This window comes from Cuculus canorus, chromosome 2 (assembly GCF_017976375.1).
Source record: "Cuculus canorus isolate bCucCan1 chromosome 2, bCucCan1.pri, whole genome shotgun sequence".
Taxonomy (NCBI): Eukaryota; Metazoa; Chordata; class Aves; order Cuculiformes; family Cuculidae; genus Cuculus; species Cuculus canorus.
The window spans coordinates 138,420,942-138,442,918 of record NC_071402.1 but is presented as its reverse complement, the minus strand read 5'-3'; the positions used below and the strand labels follow the sequence as shown (position 1 = coordinate 138,442,918).

At 41.4% G+C, this 21,977-nt stretch overlaps 1 protein-coding gene across 1 annotated transcript in view; it reads left to right on the top strand.

Moving 5' to 3' along the window:
* Positions 1 to 3,824: 3,824 nt before the first annotated feature.
* ITGA8 (integrin subunit alpha 8) overlaps positions 3,825 to 21,977 on the top strand; it is a 108,609-nt gene continuing 90,456 nt past the window's right edge. The window contains exons 1-6 of the mRNA XM_054059621.1: positions 3,825 to 4,158; positions 4,945 to 5,069; positions 16,085 to 16,185; positions 18,703 to 18,826; positions 20,222 to 20,283; positions 21,145 to 21,190. Of these exons, the coding sequence (XP_053915596.1) occupies positions 4,013 to 4,158; positions 4,945 to 5,069; positions 16,085 to 16,185; positions 18,703 to 18,826; positions 20,222 to 20,283; positions 21,145 to 21,190 (604 nt within the window). The 5' untranslated portion in view covers positions 3,825 to 4,012. The remainder of the gene's footprint in view (positions 4,159 to 4,944; positions 5,070 to 16,084; positions 16,186 to 18,702; positions 18,827 to 20,221; positions 20,284 to 21,144; positions 21,191 to 21,977) is intronic.

Here is a 21,977-nt window from a genome sequence, read left to right as displayed (position 1 = left end):
ATCCTACACTCAGGTCTCTCTTCTTTATATGAATGAAAGAACAAAAGGAAAAGCAGAAGAGGACAGGGACTGCTAACTGTTAACAGCTTGGGGGTACAACAGATTCCGTTCTTTTCATTCTGCCCTGCTCTCCATACAGGTTTTAGCACTGGTTGCCATTTGAAGCACTTTCTTCTTTTTTAGAATTTATTTTGAAGAAAATAGGTTTGGTGGCGTACATTTCAAACTGAAAGAGAGGTACAAGGGGAGCACATGAGAAATACCTACATTCCTGCTATGCCACTTCTGCTTTTCATTTGTGTGTACACTCACTTATCTGCAACCATGCTAATTACTGAACTATAGTTCTGTTTGGGATCTATCTGTACAAGACAGATAAAGCACCGGACTGTGCTGCTCTCTCGCTTTCTGAATGTCACAGTTCTGCTGTCAGTCTGAGCAGTTCTTTGAGGCCCAGCAGCTTCACTTGTGACACTCGGCAATGGAATTGACTGTTGTGCTAAATAAGAGCAAGCCATTAGGATGATGACGATAATGATGATGACGATTATTATTATTATTATTATTTAGCATAAGGCAACACAACTTTCAAATGCCTCCTGTTGACCTAAAACTGTATAACTTTTAAGAGTAGGCATTAACCCTACAAGTCATCAAAATATTTCTGAATTTATTAATGGTGCTTAGATCTCTAATAGATACTTGTTCAACGTAAAATAACATCAATGGTGATGTTTCACTCTAAGAGCAAGAGTAAAGTCATTTCAGTTGGAAGGTGAGCAGATTTAAGGAGTATTACAAGCCTGTGGGGACAGCTAAGGGTCACACGGTTAATGCTGGAAATAAACACATTGTTCTATTTTTGTGAACTGGAATGTCAGTCTTATCTGAATAATCTTGCCATGAAGCACTTAAAATAAAACAAACACAAAAGTAAGGAAACCAGAACCTCAGAACAAAACAACCTACTCTCAGCTGCTTTCATAGGTATGCTTTAGTGTAGCATATTTATAAATGGGTTCTCTAATCTTCTGATCCTTCTCTGATATTGTTTTGGACACATCTGTATTATAAATCCTGAAAACCAATCCTTTTTTCCTCCTTGCAGAATTGATTAAATAGAAAATAAAATAGTTCTCTTTTTCTTTCTACATTTAAGTTGGCCAGAAAAAATACAAATAAGAATACTGTCCCCTCAAGATGCTGGGGTCATGCCCTGTTTAGCTTTGTACAGGAAGGGAGCATTTTGGGCAGAGTCTATTTTTATATATTCTTAACAAAACCAGCTAGAACAGTATTGTGGGGCTTGCAGGGGCAAAAAAGAGAATCATAGAATCGTTTAGGTTGGAAAAAGCCTTTAAGAACATCGAGTAAACTTAACATTGCCAAGCCACCACTAAACCATATCCCTAAGCACCACATGTATGCATCTTTTAAATATCACCAAGGATGGCGACTCAACCACTCACCTGGGCAGCCTGTTCCAGTGCTTGATAACACTTTCAGTGAAGAAATTTTTCCTAATATCTGACCTAAACCTCCCCTGGGGCAATTTGAGGCTGTTCCCTCTCATCCTATCACTTGTCACTTAGGAAAATAGTCCAATACCCACCTTGCTACAACTTCTTTTCATGTAGTTGTAGAGAGATAAGGTTTCCCCCAGCCTTCTCCAGACTAAACAATTCCAGCTCTCTCAGTTGCTCCTCACAAGACTTGTTCTTCAGACCCCTAACAAGCTTCTTTGCCCTCCTCTAGACAAGCTGCGGTAGCTCAATGTCTTTCTTGTAATACAGGGCTCAAAACTGAACACGAAATTCGAGGTATGGCCTCACCAGGGTCAGGTACAGGGGCACAATTGCTTCCCCACTCCTGCTGGCCACACCATTTCTGATGCAGTCTAGGATATCATCGGCCTTCTTGGCCACCTGGGCACGCTGCCTGCTCGTGTTCAGTGAGCTGCTGACCAACACCCTGAGGTCCTTCTATGCCAGGCAGCTTTCCACCCACTCTTCCTCAAGTTTGTAGCACTGTGTGGGGTTGTTGTAACCCAATGACACGTAGCCTTGTTGAACTTCATACAGTTGGCCTCAGACAATCAATCCAGTCTGTCCAGATCCCCGTTTTTAATACTTTTATGAGGAAATTATAAGAGGAGCTTTTTACAAGGTCCTTTCAATGCAACATGCAATAAAGTAGTATTGGTCATTCCTGTGGGAAAAGAGGCATGACACTGCTTCTGTATGGAGCTGTAGTCAAGGACTGTAGCAATGCTTTTCTTCCTTTGAGTGTAAGGTCTCCCCTTCAGTGTATTAAAACTATGTATCCAGGCAAGCACTAACAGGGAAACTTAGAGAAGAATGCGTTTCCTAATGCGTTCTGAGCTGTGTGGCTGGGTTTACATCTTTCCTGTGGTTAGAAAGGGGTTCTGGTTGCAGGTTTTTTTTTTCAAAATAATAGCCATCCTGGCAGCTACAGCGGAAGGCCTATCCCCCTGCCTGCCTCTCCCCCCCCCCCCTTTAGTTTCCTAAAAGGCATTTTCAAGTACTTGACTCTTCAGTACAAAGCTGGAAGTGGAAAGAAGTTCAAGTAGAAATCATCAGCATCAACTCTGCTGCCTCCCCTTGCAAACACGCCTGTCCAAAGGCAGCCGGCAGCGACTCTGCTGGGCAGAGGCCGGGGGGGTCCTACTCAGCATGCATCTCTCCCAGATTCACCCCTGGATTTGCTTAGTAAATAAAAACAGATTCCCCAAAATACAGTCTTGTTAGGGCAGTCATAGAATCATAGAATGACTAGGTTGAAAAGACCTCTAGGATCATAAAGTCCAGCCATTCCTATTTGCCACTAAACCATGTCTGTGAGCACTTCATCCACCAGTCTTTTAAACACCTCCAGGGAACGTGACTCAACCACCTCCCTGGGCAGCCTCTGCCAGTGCCTGATGACCCTTCCTGTGAAAAATTTTTTCCTGATATCCAGCCTGAACCTCCCCTGGCGAAGCTTCAGGCCATTCCCCCTTGTCTTGTCCCCTGTCACTTGGGAGCAGAGGCCAGCTCCCTCCTCTCCACAACCTCCTTTCAGGTAGTTGTAGAGAGCAATAAGGTTTCCCCCTCAGCCTCCTCTTCTCCAGGCTAAACAACCCCAGCTCTCTCAGCCGCTCCTCATAAGACTTGTTCTCCAGCCCCCTCACCAGCTTTGTTGCTCTTCTCTGGACACACTCCAGAGCCTCAACATCCTTCTTGTGGTGAGGGGCCCAGAACTGAACACAGCACTCAAGGTGTGGTCTCACCAGTGCCGAGTACAGAGGGAGAATAACCTCCCTGGACCTGCTGGTCACACTGTTTCTGATACAAGCCAAGATGCCGTTGGCCTTCTTGGCCACCTGGGCACACTGCTGGCTCATGTTCAGTCGGCTGTCAACCAACACCCCCAGGTCCTTCTCCTCCAGGCAGCTTTCCAGCCACTCTTCCCCCAGTCCGTAGCACTGCATGGGGTCGTTTTGCCCCAAAATATCCAAAACATCCCTGAGCACCCCGTTTAGCTGGGATGGAGAACCCTTGCCGTGGCGGCCGTGTTGGTTCAGCTCGGACATCAGGAAAATTTTCTTGACGGAAAGGGTCATCGGGCACTGGCAGAGGCTGCCCAGGGAGGCGGCTGAGTCCCCATCCCTGGAGCTGTTTAAAAGACGAGTGGATAAACGCTTAGGGATACGGTTTAGCAGGGGAGAGGTACGGCTGGGTTGATGATCTCAAAGGCCTTTTCCAGCCTAGGGACTCTGACTCAGTGACCGGTCCCGGGCCGAGCCCGGCCGGAGGCACAGTATCGTCCCACAGCGCAGGCGAGCGGCGCCCCCCCCGTCCCCGGCTGCGGCTCCCGTGGTTCCGATGCCGCCTCTCTGATCGGTCCTTCCCGTCACGGCGCCGCCGCGCTGCCGCCAGGGGGCGCCCCGGGGCGGGGCCCCGCCACCACCCCCGCGCGGCAGCTCGCGGCTCCCTTCCCGGCGGCAGCGAGGATGCTGCGCCCGCTGCTCCTGCTGTCAGCGCTGCTCGGGGCGCTGCTGGCCTTCAACCTGGACGAGGAGAAGCGCACGGTGTACAGCGGCCCCCCGGGCAGCTACTTCGGCTACTCGGTGGAATTCTACATCCCCGACCCCAGCACGTGAGTGCCGCCGCCGGGACGGGACGGGGCGCTCCCCTGCGCGCCCGCGGCCCCGGGGTCCGGGCTGAGCCCGAGCGAGCGGCTCCGGGGCTCAGGGGATCCGGACTGTCCCCCAGTGAGGCCGTCCGGGGGGCGGCGGGTTCGGGGCTGAGCCCGAAAGAGCGGCTCCGGGGGTCGAGGAGTCCGGGCTGCACCGGAATGAGCAGCCCCGGGGGACTTCGGGCTGCGCCCGAGCGAGCAACCCTGGAGGGATCCGGGGTGTCCCCGAGCGAGCGGCTGCGGGGCGGCGGGACGGGGCTGACCCCGAGCGAGCGGCCCCGGGTTCAGGGGGTTCGGGCTGCACCGGAATGAGCGGCTCCGGGGATCAAAGCGTCCGAGCTGAGCCCGAAGGAGCGGCACTGGTGGGCTCCGGGCTGTCCCCAAAGGAGCGGTCCCGAGGAACTCCGGGCTGTCCTCAGATGAGCGGCCCCGGGGGTCAGAGGGTCCGTGCTGTCCCCGAACGAGCGGCCCCGGGGGCTCCGTGCTGTCCCCGAACGAGCGGCCCCGGGCGCTCCGGGCTATCCCTAATGAGCGGCCCCGGGGGCTCCGGGCTGTCCCCAAATGAGCGGCTCCGGGGTCTCCGGGCTGTCCCTAAGGAACGGCCCCGGGCCGCCCTTCTTGCCTGCCGGGGCTCGGGCGGTGGGGCGGGCGGTGGGGCAGGCTCTGGGCTCAGCGGGCTGACAGCCGTGTGTCGCCGTGCCGGGCCGCCGCCCGTCGGTCCCGGTGACCTCCCGGTGCGTTTCGCAGGGTCAGCGTCCTGGTGGGAGCCCCCAAAGCCAACACCACGCAGCCGGACATCGTGGAAGGAGGAGCGGTGTACTATTGCGGCTGGCCCGGCACCCGCTGCAGGCAGATCCCCTTCGACAGCACCAGTGAGTGAAGCGCCCCCCCTCCGGGACAGCCCCGGCCGCCCCCGCGCGGGTGTCGCTTTGACCGGAGCATCGGCAGCTCCGGGGGCTCCCGGGAGCCGCAGGGCAGGGGGGCCCAGGGAAAGCACGGCCTTCAGCATCCCAGCGGAGTTATCTTAATAGCTGCCTCTCTGTTGTTTAAATGCATTAGTAAAGGCGTTTCTGGCACATTCCTCATTTTGAAAACACTTTTTTAAAGTATTGAGACCCCCCTTTCCCTATCTCGCACACGGCTCTGAATCCTGGACATCGCAGGATTGCTTCTCTTTGCTGTTATTTTCAGCAAGGGGTTTTGCCTCTTTTCAGACGAAGTACCTCCTGTGACATGCTTATTTGGTTTTTCTGCAGAGAGCAGGAATTTTATTTCATAGAATCATAGAGTCACTTGGTTGGAAAAGACCTTTGAGCCCAACCATGCCCATCCACTACTAAACCATATCCCTGACCACATCCATCCACCCGCTTTTTAAATACTTCAAGGTATGGTGGCCCAACCACCTCCCTGGGCAGTTCCAGTGCACTGTAATGTTTTCGGTGAAGAAATTTTTCCTGATGTCTAATCAGAATATTGGAAGCTAGGTGCAAACTGATTTAAGCACAATGTGGGTAGGTTATATCCCCTCCCAAAATCCTAAGACAGATGTTTCTTATTTAATTAGGAGGAACACGTGCCTTAAACTATTCAGGCTGTTTATGTTTTATGTTGTTTCTTTATAGGTCTTGAAAATAAGTTAAACCTATTGTTTGCAGGGACTTTAAAACTGATTGTCTTTATTTAGGCAGACATAGATAGTTTAATCATTAAGCAAAAGTTAGGTTATGCTTTAGGTTATACTTAACCTTAGCATTTGTAGTTTATTTAAATGTCAACACAATACAATTCAGTTTTTTTCCTGAGAGCGCAAATTAAACTAGAAGAGCTTACTTAAATGCAGCAAGTAAGCAGGGGAGTTCTTTTCCTCTTCCATTTCCAGCCACCCACACATCCTATTACTGTGTTACTGTGTAGGAACTCTCCTCAGGATGACTTTTCCATCATCCTGGTCATTGTCCAAAACACAGTAAGAGATATCTCCTGTATGTGTATGTTTATGTGGCTACTTGGGCATGTAATACTGTGTATAGCCTACGGTTATGTATAAATGTGAACATTGGCAGTATGCATACACCGTTATATTGTAATATGCCCTGAGTTTACCTTTTTAGAATGAAACCAATTTAGGAAATATTCCTGTATTTCCATATTTTTATTAGATAGCTCATATAGCAGAAGCGGAATGTATTATCTATACAAATTAATTTCAGGTTTAAATAGAAAACTTACAGACCAAATGGAAATTCCGTCGCATTTTAAAGAGACATTTAAAAAAAATGAATGAAAACCTAGTGATGAGACCTGGGAAGACATCTGGCTTTCCTGTGGGAAGCTCCAGAAAAGTCAACTAAGGAGTTTCAGGGCAACTCCATACTCTAGGCAGAGATGTCCTTTTGCAGATACTGTGTGTCAAATAAAGGCACGAACACAGGCTGATGAGTAAGTATATCAACAAGGCTTTGGACTGTATCATACAACTATTTAGCTTGGAATCCTCGAAGTGTGGTTGATTCAGTCTACTTGAGACAGTTGTTTGTGTTATCTGGATAGATGCCTGTCTTGCAGATGGCTGAAGTTAAGCCAGAGAGAGCCCATTGTGCAGATATAAATGCAGGATACTTGAAGGAGGGATTGTTATATAGTTATGTTTAGCAGTGTTGTCACTAGCTTTCTGGTTCTGGTGCCAAGGGCAGTAAAGGTGTCATTTCACACAATTCAGAATGGTTAACTGCCCTCATAGACAGGCACCATGGGAAGGTTTATGTAGCTTGTACCAGCACGCCTTCTTTATTGCCAGCAACGTAAAGGACATCTTCACCCCAAAATATGGTACTTAGAGGAGTGGGGTTTGCTTCTTTTCCACTATTCTGCCAAACAGAGCTGTCCACATCAGCCCTAGCATAGATAGTACTATTTCAAATAGTCTGTGCCTTCTGAAGCCTTTGGGCCTTTTTTGCCTGGTGGAACAGTCCTTAGTAAATATGAAGAGTATTTTCAGTGTATGGCTTTTTCTAGTACTTACTATGCCTTCTCCCTACAGCATCACTGAGAAATGCTGCTATTCCCATTTTAAATTTATATTCCCATTTTTGTATTTATTCTGATGAACAGAAAGAAGTCAACCCGGGTTATCAAAGATCACACAGGAAGTTGGTGATGATAGTGGTTACTGGCTTAGGATTTTTTCTTTTTTCCTCCAGTTCCTTAACTAGAAGATTATCCCTTCTCCTAAAACAAAACCATCCAGTAATTGTTAGAAGACTGGAAATTTAGCTGTAGCAGCTTTAACATTAAAGATTAATGCTTTTTACCTCATAGGAGATTTTTAAAAGTCTTGGAAAGCTTTGGGAAGACAGAAAAACTGCAGAGGCTGATTTAGAGCTGGAAGATTTCATTTTGGTGCTTTTTTAATAGAAGGCTTTTTAAGTACTTTTTTCTTGACTCTAACCAAATAAAATCAGCTCTTCCAGTTAGATACACGTGTTAAGCACAATAAAAGAAATAAAACTGCTGAATAACTGAAAGCATTTTTAATTAAGATCAGAAGTAAAAATTGAGTGGAACTGCAAAGAACAGTAGAGTACAATGTAACACTTAAAAGGCAGCGCGATCCAACAAACAGATGAAGCATTTACTAAAACAGTATTTTTTAGCCATAAGAGTTCAGTGGAGGACTTCTAAATTCTAAGGAATTTGTAAAAGAAAAGTGGATTCGCATATACTGTATCCCAAGTTAGGTATGTGAAATTGCTGCAGGTCACAGAAACTGAAATTTCCACTATAAATGGAGGAGAGATCATAAATTTAAAGAGATCAACAAATCTCAGTGGTTGGAAACCACAGGCTTAGATTATGTATGAAGATGAAGGCTCATATCTTCCATTTGTGAAGGCTGGATATGCAAATGGACCTCAGTTATATTGCATTGAATGCAAGTTATATTTTGCTGTTGAGAAGGAAACATACAGTGCACTAGGATGTTATTTGGACTTCTACTGGCGCAAATAAGTATGTAAGTGGGCACCTAATTGGTAAGGCTTGTGTGTAACTCTACATTTTATTTCACTATTTCCACAAGAACAGCAGACATGATTTCAAGAAGGGTTCCTTCATTTGCAAATGCTTTACTCTTATTTGTATTAACACTGTTAATATTTCAGTCTTGTTGAGTGAAAACAGCGAGGACTTTGACTAGTATTCTGTGATGGCTTCTGTCAAGATTCTGGACATCAAATATCGTGGCATTACGGGTGTAGAGCTGTTTTGTACTAATTTATAGCTATCCTGTCTTTTACAGATATTGGAATTTTACTGAATGAATGGGTAGATATGCCTTGTTATAGGGCTGTAGAGTAAAACAACCTAAAAAGTAACAAAATCTCTCTCCACAAGCATTTAATGCTTGTTAAGAGGCAATGACAAACAAGAACGTGCTCATAAGTCAGGGAAGCAAGAAAAAAATAGTGTGTTGAATTTGTAAAGTAGATATTGCCTTAGATAGAGAGAGCACTTATTCAGAAAGTGGTTTGAGGGAACCAAGTGCTTGAAAGGCATCTTATTGAAAAGCTTAGGTTTGCTTAGGTTAATATTATGCTGGTAAGTGCATGCTCTTTGGTCCCGTAGAGGCTGTTTTATTGAAAAGTTTTGTTTTTCTCTGTGAATAATTTATTTGTATTTTTAAAATAACTAAAGTTTTAGTTTAAAGAAAGTTATTCTATATCTTGCATGTCATAGAGTCCTGAAGGGAGAATACAAATGCTAAGCCTAACTGAACCTGACATCCTGACACATCTGTGAGACAACTGTGATGATCCCCAGTGGATCAGAGATCTGACACTTGCCAGGGTTGCACCCAGAGTCGCTGGCAAGGTGCTTCTGACCTCTTTGCCACCACACAGGCTGTGACTCTCAGGACTAAACTCTACTCTTTGTGTCATGTAAGCTTTAAATGACAAAAGAGAAATCCTTATGGTTTGCAAAGCTCTCTTGCTCCTTTTTTTCTCAGAAACTAAGGTTACATGAGGGAGTAGATATTGTGCTGGTTACTAATGTGTACCCACTAGGAACACTCAAAATTCACTCAATTCTCAGTGAAAGATATGAAAACCCCTTTAAAAAAATGTGTCATTGCTTCTGAGTGCCTTGTTCTAGCTGTCAAATACAGGCTGGGCTCCTTACCACTAGCACTGATACTCAAAACCAAGACTACTCCTGAAGTCTTCTCTGTGGCACTGTGCATATGTTAGGATGCCCAGGCTGGTAACTGCGTAACTCGTGGAAATATGTGCGAGCTAAACTACTCTCCGCTGAGAAGATGGATTAGTTAGAGTTTACACAGGTGCAAGAGTACTGGCCACCCATTCCTGAAAGTCATACTGCCTAACTGAAATTGTTCTATAGGCAGTTCTCCCAGATTGTCACTAATTTCTCAGGTCCCTCAGCATTCTGCTTCATAGCAGTTAATCCAGAGATTTCCAAAGCAATAAGGTGATTTACTTGCAAACTAATATCAACAAGTAATCCTATTGATGAAATATTGTTCCTGAAAAGGGACAGGGGAGCAGAGGAGGGAAGTAGGATGAAATGCTGCGGGATTTGAACTGAGCCATCTATAAGCAAGTAATGTAACCAGACATTCCCATATGGGTCGGCCAGTGATATGGCCTCTATCCAAGAAGGGAGTTTAGCAGGAACTGTCTGTGTTCCCTGCTGTTGACACAACACTGACACTGCAATCCTGTGTTTGGAGTCCTTTAAAGCTCCTGAAATCTGAATGCTGGGGCCAAAACTCTGGGAAGAAGCTGAAAGGACTGCCCTTGAGAGCACAACTGGTGCTTTCACCCCCTCCATTGCAGCAGGGAACTGAGATAAAAGTATAATGGAAGAGGTTTTTTTATCCCCTTAGCCCAGCAGATACGGACTGGAGGGCAGTGACTCTTCTCCCTTGTTTCTCTGCTCTGTAAAGCTGTCCTGTTGCATTGCAGTCTAAGTCTGTGGTACTCTTTGAAACTCAGTGAGAGGACAGGGGAACAAGTGTTGGCATTATATTAAAGAACTGTGATCTGTCTTTCCTCTCTTACCTACACAAAGCTAACTTCTCCTTTTCAGTTTCTCCATTATGAAGTGAGGTTTACAACGACTATCTCTGCTTTAATTAACATTCAGATAGAATTACTAAGTCCCTGTATTTAAGCTGGATGCTCTTCCTTTCAGCAGCCAGGAGAGGAGGCAGGAGAGCAATATGAAGAAAACTTTCTCCCGGCTTGATTAGCTGGGGAGCTTCTGAACCACTCAAAGCATCTTGCAGCCAGAAGCAAACTTAAATACTCCCTGAAGTGCACTATTGTGTTTGAAATCTGGTAAAAAACTAATAGTTCGTATTTCAGAAACTCCTTATAATGGTCATTTTTAATTGTAATACTTAACAGACTGCAACAAGTCCTTATGTTTTAAATTAGCTCCTAAAGGCAGAATTTTAGATACCACTTGCCCTGAGTTTGCAGAACTCATTGCAGTGTTGTCTTTTCTATCAGTTAACTGTACTAGTTTTAGTAAAATAAGTTACATTTCTCTTAACTAGTTGGAGAAAATTTGAGCAGCCTTGGAAGAGGGTAGGGAGATGTAGATCAGTTCTGGCTGAGTATGCAGTTGATAAAAAACATGAGTTAGTCTCACCAGCTGCTGAGCTGATTGTAACAGAACCCAGGTATTGTATAAGGAAGGATGTATTGTGGGACTCAAGGGGTTTAGTTACGTGAAAAAATCATTAGCTGTAAAGATGCTAAGATTCTAGGGAAAACTTAGAATCCTGTTATAAAACAGAATTTGCATCTGAAGAGAAAGTTCTGAGGGAGAACTTTGTTGTACTTTGAAGTGTTGAATACATTTCAGTCCACTATGCCAGTAAGACCTTATCTAGAGCCTCATGGTTCACTTGTAGCATTCTGATTTATAATAGACCCTCATTGATTTCTTTTATAAGTCTCAGCCTTATCTAAAGAAGGGAAAAAATACTGTTAGCTATGTTAGTTCAAGCCCTGAGGTCTTAATTTGGTTTTGATCAGTTTGTACTTAGGGAGAAAAACCATTGGGCTTGATAATTCTCTTTTTCTTGATTCATGGAATGGAAGTCCAAATAAAGCTCTCTAGATACGATCTATTAAATTAAAATAACTCATATGAATAGCATCTAAAGCACAATAAACCCCAGAAATTAAATAGATGTTTGCAGAATCAGATAAATCTAAAAATAGAAGCAACTCTTCTTGTCATATGAATGTTTTGCATGTCCTTTCTGTCTCTAAACACTACGGAGCCTTTTTTTCCCCAGCATTATGTTATAGCCAGTTAATTGGCTTGGTTCCCTAGATCATAGCCTTTAGCTTTGCATTTGTATTCTGTGTCTCTGTTGAGGATCTTTTATCAAAGACCCTGTAAAAGTTACTGGCTTACCTTTGCTTAGTAATGGGTGGTACCACTGGAGTCTTTTATATCAGTTATTAGAAAAAAAAATCACTATGTCATGATGATAACGTTGACAAGACCCGCTCTCTTCCCTCACTTTTAGAATATGGGACCATGTATGTCAGTACAAACCCTTTTCTTTCTTTTCCCTCCTGCAAGGCAGAACCCTAGTGATCAGCAGGGCTTATTCCAAAGTTAAATTAGGTTGCTTGGAGCCTTGCGTAGCCAAATTCTGAAACTACTCAAGGATGGAGATGCCACAGGCTCTTCCAGTTCTCACTCTGAAGAGTATTTTTTTTTATTTCTAATCAGAAATTCCCTTGCTGTGACTTGTGTCATTTGCTTATTTTCCTTTTTCTGTGTACCTTAAATGGGAGCTTGGCTCTCTCCTCTCTCTACCTATTGAACACTGGATGAAGGGGAAACAGATCTTCTGTTCATTTCTCTTCTTTGGGCCACACACGCAGAAGTCTTGTACTGGTATCTTGAAACTGTGCATAGGATTCCAGGTGCTATCTCCATGTGAAGGGGATATTCACTTTCCTTGACACATAAATAGTTATATAAATGTAAATGTTGGTTTTATGTGTTTGTATTCTTGTTTCATATAAATATGGATAGGTTGAGGTGATTATTCACCTCTGCTCCATGTATATATAGCTATGTATAAATATATGAAGTATATATATTATATTTTATATTATCTATACCTTTTTATATGTACAGATGTGCATAAGGGCACACACACTTATCAAAATATGTATTTGAAAGGAATTTACCATCCTAGATGTAGTTTATATAGGTACCGATTAGAGGGCAGAGTGTAACTGAGCCTGCTGCAGATGCCTGGTTAACGGCCATCTGTGTTTTTCAAGTACGTATGGGAAAGCACACATGGCACAAGTAAAGTTAATACTTTTCAAAGTTTCTGAAGTGTGAGAGCTTACCTGAAAGAGCTGCATTACATCGCCAGATTTTCTGCTTTGACTGGAAGCATTGTTTTCCTGTGTTATATTTTATTAAAGTATGTTGATTTTATTTTGTTCATTTGAGTTTTTTCAAATTATAATAGATGCTGCATTTTTTACTTTAGTTTTCAAGAGCTGAATGAATTGCAATGAGCCACTATCACTGTTTGCAAATACATCTGTTTCTTATGCAGATCCTGATTACTCCAACAAAGAACTATTTCTAAGAGTAATGTTTAATTCATGCCTGCTAAACAGTTTATAATGTGCTGATTCAGAGACCAATCCCTGCAGAAAGCGCCAAATTTAGTCTGATTTGTGCAAATGATGGATTCGCATTAGCAGTTGCTCCAGGTTCAGGCTTTAATTCCTGAAAATTAATCTCTGCACTCTTGTTCTTACATAGCTTTGCTTTTTACTGTCTGACTTCAGCTATTTCTACTTGTTCAGCTACTGTTTTGGTACTTTAAGGGTCTTTTTTCCCATTGGTACCCCACAGGTACCTCAAGTCCGAAAGACTGGATGAAGGAATACTGATTTCTGAGAACCATGTTTCATCCTCTCCAGTGCTGCTTCTCAAGCTGGATTGTGGTGCAGTACCAATGTGTAGGAGTCTTGGCTCCTGCAGCAGAAAATGAGATGTTTTTGGGTTGCTGAGATGCAGTTGAAGGATGTCCTTACACGTACATTTCTATCTGTACATCTCTCTGCTCGTTGTGTAGTCCTGGTTGTCTGGGCCATAGGCTGCAATGCAGTTGTAGGCAGTACAATTAAGAGTGACTCCAGGGCTGAGTTTCAAGCCAAATTTGCGAATCATCCAGACTGCTGACCATCTGGAACAGCTCCTGGACTGGCTCTGAAGCAATCCAGCTGGTACTCAGGCACTCCCTGGACCACTCTGTGGACAGGCTGAGGCGTTACATGACCAGCCCAGCTGCTGCCTTGTATTCTAGCTATCCTTGCATTAGTGTCATGTATCGTGATACAAGATAGCCTGGACTCCTTCCTAAAAGGGGCCAGACATTCTTCTCCAGAAGAGAAGATGACATGTGAATGCAACCTGAATTCAAGCCAAGTTTTTGCTGCTTACAGAAATATATTTATTCTGTGGGTAAGGTACAGTAGAGACATAGCCTGTGGGCCTCGGACCTCCATAAATAACACAAGGAGAGAGATTTCTATGTCAAATAAGGGTGTTGTCAGGACATAGATGTGGAGATTTTATAAAACACTTAGATAATATAGTTCTGAGGGATGTACTACACACAGAAATAACAACTTTTTAAATTTGGGGTTTTTTTACATTTCATTTGGGATTTTACTGAGTAAACAAATAGATATCTACAGTTGGTAAAAAGTTTAAGTTCTAGGCCATGGTTCTTCTGACCTTCTCAGCTCTAGGAGAACTGTGCCCTCAGTTGCAAGTGAATGATTAGCTCAGCAGTGGGCATTTACAGTGATTTCATTCAGAATCTGGTTGTCTAATGGAGTACTATCAGGGCACTGTAATGACAGCCCAACTGTGTTCAGACAAGTTAGTTGTGTTATATAGCTTCATTTTGATAAAGTTATAGGGGAAGCGGTAGCTGGTTGAAATACTGATTGGTCATTATGTGCAAAAGAATAAGCTGCATTTTAAGGCACAACCTTAAAAACTAAGAAAATGACTCCATCGCTCCAGCAGGAATCCTGAACAGTGATTAGAGTATTTCTGTCAATAGAGATTGATTGAGGGGAAAAAACCCCCCTTATTTATTAATTTGAGTGTGTGTAATATTTTACAAGTGATTTTATAATGAGAATCCTATGCGACGTGATGAAGGTTTCACACTATGCTATATTCCACTAAGTGGGGTGGAGGTGGATACAGTTCTTGCAGATCTGACAAATTCAGCTATGGGTTTTATAAATCCTGCAAACAGTTGCCCTAGTCTGGAAAACTAACATCTCTCAAATCTGAGTATACTTTGCCAGTAGACGATTATGCTCTTTTGATTTAAAATGTAAGCTGTTTTTAGATTAGAATACTGGTGGTGAGTGTCCTCAGAGCCAGGCTAGTGTTGGCTGCTGTAAGCTGACTGTGGCTGGTTTTCAAGCTTCAAAAGCTTTGGTTCTCTCAAGACCTCATCTGTGGACATTGATCACGTTCAGATCTACTGGAGCATTAAGAAAAGTAAAACCAAAAACCCTTTAAAGTTTGGAAGAGTCTGACTTCACTGGAAAAAATAACCAAAAGTGGTGTTGCCAACAGCTAGGTAGAAGGTGGCAGTTCCTACAACACAGTGTGTCAATGTTGCTGTCTGCCACACTCTTAAAGTTTGGGCTTAAATTAAATAAAATGTATTTTTTAAATGAGAATTTAAAAGTGATTTTAAGTTGTTTTTCCTGAATTTTTAAGATCTAAATATTCCTAAAATTTATCTCAGCTCTCTAAGAATGGATTTCTGTACTCTCCCAGGAAGTGTTGGTTTTTTAAATGTGACAATTATACCAGATACATTTTTCCTAATTTTAAAAAAATTCAGAATAAATCCATACAATATAAACCAATGTTACATTTTTTCCTAAGTTCCAAGGTAGACAGTATATGTTTTTACTTTCACTTAGAGTGAATAAAGAGGCTTGATCCTTGTGAAATCTCTCCTGATATGAACCAGAAACAAACGTAAAGGAATGCAGATACAAGGGGGAAGGAGTAATGCCCTGCTTAAGTATAAATTGAGAAGTTCATTAGGAATGACTGGTAAAGAAAGAGCATAGCTCATGAACATATGGAAAATCAGTTTACTTCAGAGAACTGAGGGTGAAAGGAAGGGATGACTGCTTTTTATTAAAACCTGAAATACATTATAATTGGCCTGAGTCTGTGCCCAGATGGCTTCTCTTATGCTGACATCTGCAAGAGTGTATATAAAGCAATGTTAAGAAGCTGTCTCTTGTGACAGTATGTACACATGTAATTCTGTTAAAAATTAAGTCCTTTGCTATCTGCAGTGCTGGTCTTTGAATAAGCATGCTGAGAAATTCCATTTGTTTGACAAAAGCCAATCGTGGAATCCCTTTTTTCACATGGAAAATTTCTACCACCTATGAGAAAAGTTTTTAGGGCTTTTCAACTGTTTTGGTAGATTCTTGTTCATTCTTCATCATAAATTCCAGGTAAACTCTTCTTGTCAGAGGGTAACACAGGGTTTCTTCCTCCAGTCCTTTGGGTTTTATTCTGAAGTAGGTGTAATTGTTTTGAATTCTTACATGTTAATTTAAGTGAGCTGTTTTCCACTGATTAGTGAAAAACTTGAATGACACTAAAATGCCCAATTCATAATAAATTGGTAGGACAATGACAGTGGATCCAATGTAATATATTCATTAGTCGGATCACTCGTATCTGTAGTTTATAGGGTAATGCTTTATAAAATAAGGTGTCAACATACTGCTTCTTTCTTTATTAGATAACAGGAAAATTAAAGTCAATGGCACCAGGGAACCTATTGAATTTAAGACAAATCAATGGTTTGGAGCAACAGTCAAAGCTCATAAAGAAAAAGTTGTGGTAAGTCTTATGCATTTGATATTCACTGGAGAGAATGTTTATTTTTCTCAAATGTGTATCTTTAATAGCATGGATTACGGAAACAGCTCTGTGATTATGCATTAATTATAAAAGAGATGGCATATATAACTCAGTAAATGGAAGCAGTCTATAAAATCAGGTTGAACTGATGAAGTGAAGATGATTCCACTGCCACGTGAAATTAGCAGAATGCCCTATTGTTATGGAATTGAATGATGATTTTTTTTTTTTAAACAGATGGTGGACATTATGTACAGTAACCAATAGATATACGATATACAACATACAACGTTTTATATTATAAAGCTTTATTTGGAATGCTAAATGCAGAACGTAAAGTAAGCTGAGAACATGTGCTGAAGATCAGTTAGTAAGAGAAAGCACTGACCTTTTTTTGTCACATTTACATTATTTTGAACAGCTATGTCACAGTGACTGTAAAACAGCTGCAAAAAAAGGCATGATAAAATAGCACCAAATCAAGATTGCTGTCAAAGTTCAATGTCTCTTTTCCAGTTTCACTGCACATTTTACCTGTATTGATAGAGGACCCCTTGCATGGGGAAAGTACTTCTGTTGCTTAATAAAGTGGCAGTGATGCTGCTTGTACACAGATATTTCATATTTACAGTTTATGCACTAAGGTTTGCAATGAAAATGTCACTGAAGTAGGATAAGAATAATTAGGTTATTAGTTTTTAAAATTGCAAAGCAATGATTTGTGTCTTGGGGTTTGCTTAAAACTCTCAGTTATTACTTAAGAGGCAGAAAAGCAGAGATGTATCTAAACTAAATGCTTTCCTCTATATAGTGTGCCTTGTGGTTAACCTAGGGAAGGATTTTGACATGAAACAGGTAATGAATAAAACGTTGCCCTATTCTGTTATACAGCTAAGTAAACATAAAAAAATCTAAAAAATTCTAAAAGTAGCTGAAGATTTTTCATTTTGTGTACTCTAAGAAATGACAGTTCACAACTGAAATAGCATAGTTCTTTATCATCATTTGCTGAATCTTAATCAAGTGAGCAGAAAACCTCATCACTAACTGCTGTCTCTGTAGTGACCAAATTTTCTTTTGCTTCTGATAGCTCTTTTCAGGCTTTCTGAAACAGAGGTGTAGTCAGCAGTTTTCAGGCAAAAACTCGAAGACGAAAGCTATAAAACTCTGTCTTTTAAGCTTTGTTGACTGAAAGGAGAGAGAAAAAGAAAATGTCATCAATCTGTCAGAAAAACCTTTTTTTAAAAACATGAATGTGGTAGTAAACCTCACTAGGTCAACATTTGTGATTATATTGAGTTCAGTCCATTTTTCTTAATGTCAAATGTACCTGAAATCACATTTACAGGACACATACTCCTCTTTGCTGCACTCTGGTTTTGCTCTTTAATACGTTTTAACCTGTAAGGTCTTCTAGGCAGGGGCAAGTTAAGAGTACCTGTTCCTTAAACCAATGTTTCAGAAGCTCTCTTGTGGTTGGCTCTGAGTAGCACAGTGGTTCATCCAGCTGGAACTGATTGCAGAACTAAGGCTTATATAATAATGTGAAATATAGGAATGCCTTGCCAGAGGTAAATGGGTTTCTGTTTGGAAAACTAAGACAAGGTAGGACATAAATGAAGGATTTGTTTCTGTCTTACAGAGGCAAGGTTGTAGGGACAGGTAGTGTCTTTCTCCCCACTCTCCTTCAGACAACTGAAAAGTTTTAAGGCACAGAATCCCTGAAGAATGACTTGCATACCTGACAGCTAACCTTTTTTATTTTTCCCATTATTTAAATTACTTTCAAAAACCATAATCTTCCTCTCTATGCAAGTGGTATATCTTTTGTCTTACACTATCATGTTTGTAACACCACTACTGTAACACAGAAGATTAAATATTTGTTCACTAGCCAAAATTTATTTAGCAACAACCTGTTCACTGAGAGACTGTTGAATGCGTTATAGCTGTATCTTCTCTCCAAAGATCTGAACCAGGGGTTTATAAGAAGGCAGACAATCTGATGATTGTGATAGACAATATGACACAACACCCTGATGAATCACCTTCTGCTAAGTAAGTAGAATCATAGCAATTCTACTGCAACAGCCATTATCTTAAGACAGTAGTAGGAGTGTCTTCGGCCACATGTATGTGATCTATATCTTAAAATATGGGATCAAGTCCGGTACAGTGAACAGTAATAGAGTGAACATATTGCTTATGAAGCAGGCTTAGAGGGTGTTTTTAACATATATGTAAATGTGAGTTGTAGTCGCTTACAGATTTAACCTGCTAAAGGCTATAAGTGAAAGATTAGACTATGCTTTTCGGGTTATAATGAAATTATAAGAAGCAATAGTCCTGCATTTTGTTCTATCCATGCCTTATGATAGTTGCTACATGAATGATACAAAAACAGAGATAATCGTTGTACGCTGTGTATTAAGAGCAACATTTACTATATGCCTGAGTGTATGAAAGATACATGTGACACCCATTCTGTTTTGATAGGCTTGTGCTCCCTTGTATCATTGGCGAACCCTTAAAGATAGCCCTGAGAAGGATCCTGTTGGCACCTGCTATGTAGCAATTCAGAACTTCAGTGCCTATGCTGAATATTCACCCTGTCGCAACAGTAAGTATTAATAGGAACAAACCTGTGTTGGAGGAGTTGATACTGCACTCAATGTTTTCATGCTTTCAGTCTTCACACAGTCTTGGTTGAATGAAGATTACTACATGACATTATTTCATTGGATGAGAGTTTAAAGAAAAATCAAAGTTAAATTATATGCCTGCGATTGGGTGCTTTATTGTATAATTGAAATAAGAGAAATTAAGTAAATTAAGCTTATGCAGTTATAGTGATGAGATATAATTGGTTCAATTTATATGTCTTTAAAATGTAGCGAACAGATCTAGATAAGAACCAGGCAGCATTTTAAACCAATTACTCATGGTCATGCTGAGTATAAATCTCTCATCACAGTATCACCATCTGAAGACCAGATCCTGCACAGAAACACACAAGCCTCTATCACCATTCATGACAATATCGTCCACGATATCTCATTTATTATGGACTTCCAGCATGGGAGAAAGCCATGCACATTAGCTCTACTTTTCCACACTCTTTCCCTGTGTTATTCTGAGGATGTGGTAGCAATTTCTGAGCCCCACTTCTTAGGGGAATAGGGAAAAACAGTGCACGTATCTTTAGAACCATGTCCAGTTACTTAGAAGTGGACATGGCACAGAAAGAAGCTGCATCTGTAAGAAATGATGACTGTAGGATTTGCTTCATGTACTTCTGATGTATCACTGGGGCTTTGCTGAAGGCTTATATCATTTGAAGAGAGAGTTCAAGTGGCCATTCCTGCTCAATCCTGCATACTTCCAGCACTCCATTGCTGATAGAAAAGCCCTAAAATGCATGTCAACCTACTTTGTACAATTATATGAGGATTTGGAGAATAGAAATAAAAATGGACAGAAGCAGAAGGGGTAATTTTGCATATACAAATGTGCATCCCAAATTATATTACATTTCAGTCCTCACTGAGCAAAATTAAAGGGCTGGCCCGAAGGACATTCCCTTGCCGTAGTACAGATCACCAGGATGTTGTTTGAACATTGACCCATACTGACCCATCCACTATGTCAACATTTTTTGAGAATGCCTTAAAAACCACTTATTTTCGTGTTTGTGACAGAGAAGACTGTGGTGACCATTCTAAGATTTCTTTTTGTTTACTTTTTTATCTCCAGGCAAATTCAAACTAAATCCCTGGTAATTGTTGCAAGGGTCCTTCCTTGGCCATAAGAAGGGAGAAAGTCTCAAGTAACTGGTCCCTGCATGTCGAGGGTCCCATAGAAGGTCTTGATTCACTCTGCCTCATCTGAAAAAGAATAGACATCTTTTCACATTTTGGTACATTTGCATTTACAGCCTTGCAGTTCCTGTGGTGTGTAAGCTTTCTTCCACGTGTGCTGTGAAATCAATATAATGCTTCTACTTTCATAATTGCAGGCAATGCAGATCCTGAAGGACAAGGCTTTTGTCAAGCAGGTTTCAGCTTAGACTTCTACAAGGTGAGAATCTGTTTCTGAAATAATTTGACCAAATGTAATTCTGGTATATCCCCAGTATTCAAGCACTGTCACAGTGATCAAGAGTTTATCCCATGCTGTTGCATATGGAAAGTTTCAGGAAATTGTTGCAAGACCTTTCTTCCTTTGCAAGCTTCAAACTTTCTGATTTCGTTGATAAAAGAAGTAGCACCATCAGCAGTGCAACTCTGTTTCTGCTCAGTCTATCTTAATAGATAATTAGGTGAAAAGTTGTGTATGCTTCTGTCTCTGTGAATCACATTTACAATGTTTTTCAGAGACCTGGTTTTCAGGAAATAATGAGCAGGCACCATCTTTAAAAGATAAAATAGCTTGTGTAAGGATGCTTTTGGAGGCAGAGTAGTCATTGAGTAGACCATTCTTTTTTGGAGGTGAAAGTGAAAGTGCTTAAGGGAAATAGCCAGTTGTTCTTCCATGCCAAGAGGGTCCAGAAACAATACTGTGGGCCAAAGAATAAAGTTTGCAGCTATTGCTATTATCTGTGCCATTATTACAGCTCCACGTCTCCATGTGATTTTGATCATTGCCATTGTTTTCAGTATTTTGGAGCTACATTATTAGTCACATAATTAACAGCTGAGGAGAAAACGCCTGATTGTAAGGCAAGGAAAAGTCTGTTTCTCCATGAAGCATTGCTGTTGCTTCGTTGAATGTGAAGACCCTTTTTTTAGGCTGACTTTGTTTATTTACGAATAATCAGGGCTATTTTCCTTCATCATGATTCTTTTATTCTTTTGGTCATTTAAATTGTTTTTTCCCATGCAGGCTTAATTTTGTTGTGTTCTTTTCTCGTGTAATTTTATTCAATTCTGCTTTTTGTAGAATGGTGACCTGATAGTAGGCGGGCCTGGTAGTTTTTATTGGCAAGGTATGTTCATCTGGTTGGTTAACTAAAAAACAAAGGAGGAATTATTGTGGAAAATGTTGTTCTAGATTTCCTTTGGATTTTCAGTTTAAAATAACCAGTCTGTGACTTTATTTTCAAGAAATACAAATCAGAAGAACTACTTAACAAGCAACTGAGCATAACTCAGGGAAAATTTTGGATATAAGTTGTATAGAATGTGAAACAAATAGAAATAAGTATTTTTCTGTTGGCATTTTAGCATATCTATAATTTAATTAATAAGCTGACTTCTTCCCTAGGAATACTGCAATTTTAAAAATACCTAATATTTTTACAACAAATTTAATATTTTCAAAGTTTTTGTCACTATTTGTTTCTGAGCTCAACCTTTTATTGCTGTCTGCATATATTTTTAGTTAATTTGTGGCATCGCTGTTATTTCCAGGATGTAGTTTCTCATGTAAATAAAATCCAAAGTGGTTTTGGTAAAGGGTTAAAAAGGTATTCTTGCTTTAACCTCTCTGACAAGTATGATATAGCGGATTTCCAGACTCTGCCTACAAACTTGCCCGTTGTCATCCTCATCGATGTGTTGTTTTGCGTTGCCATTAGAGGAGAAAGATCTGGTTCATTATGATCGTAGGGAGTTTATAGCTTTAAATTCTCCATTGAAAAATTGATTCCATTGGCCCATTATATTTATACTGTACATTTATACAGAAGGTGGCTGAGCCTGAATATGGTTGCCTTTAGTTTGAATCAGCACCTTGAAATGGGTCTGGAGATATTTTTGTGGTGGTTCAATAGA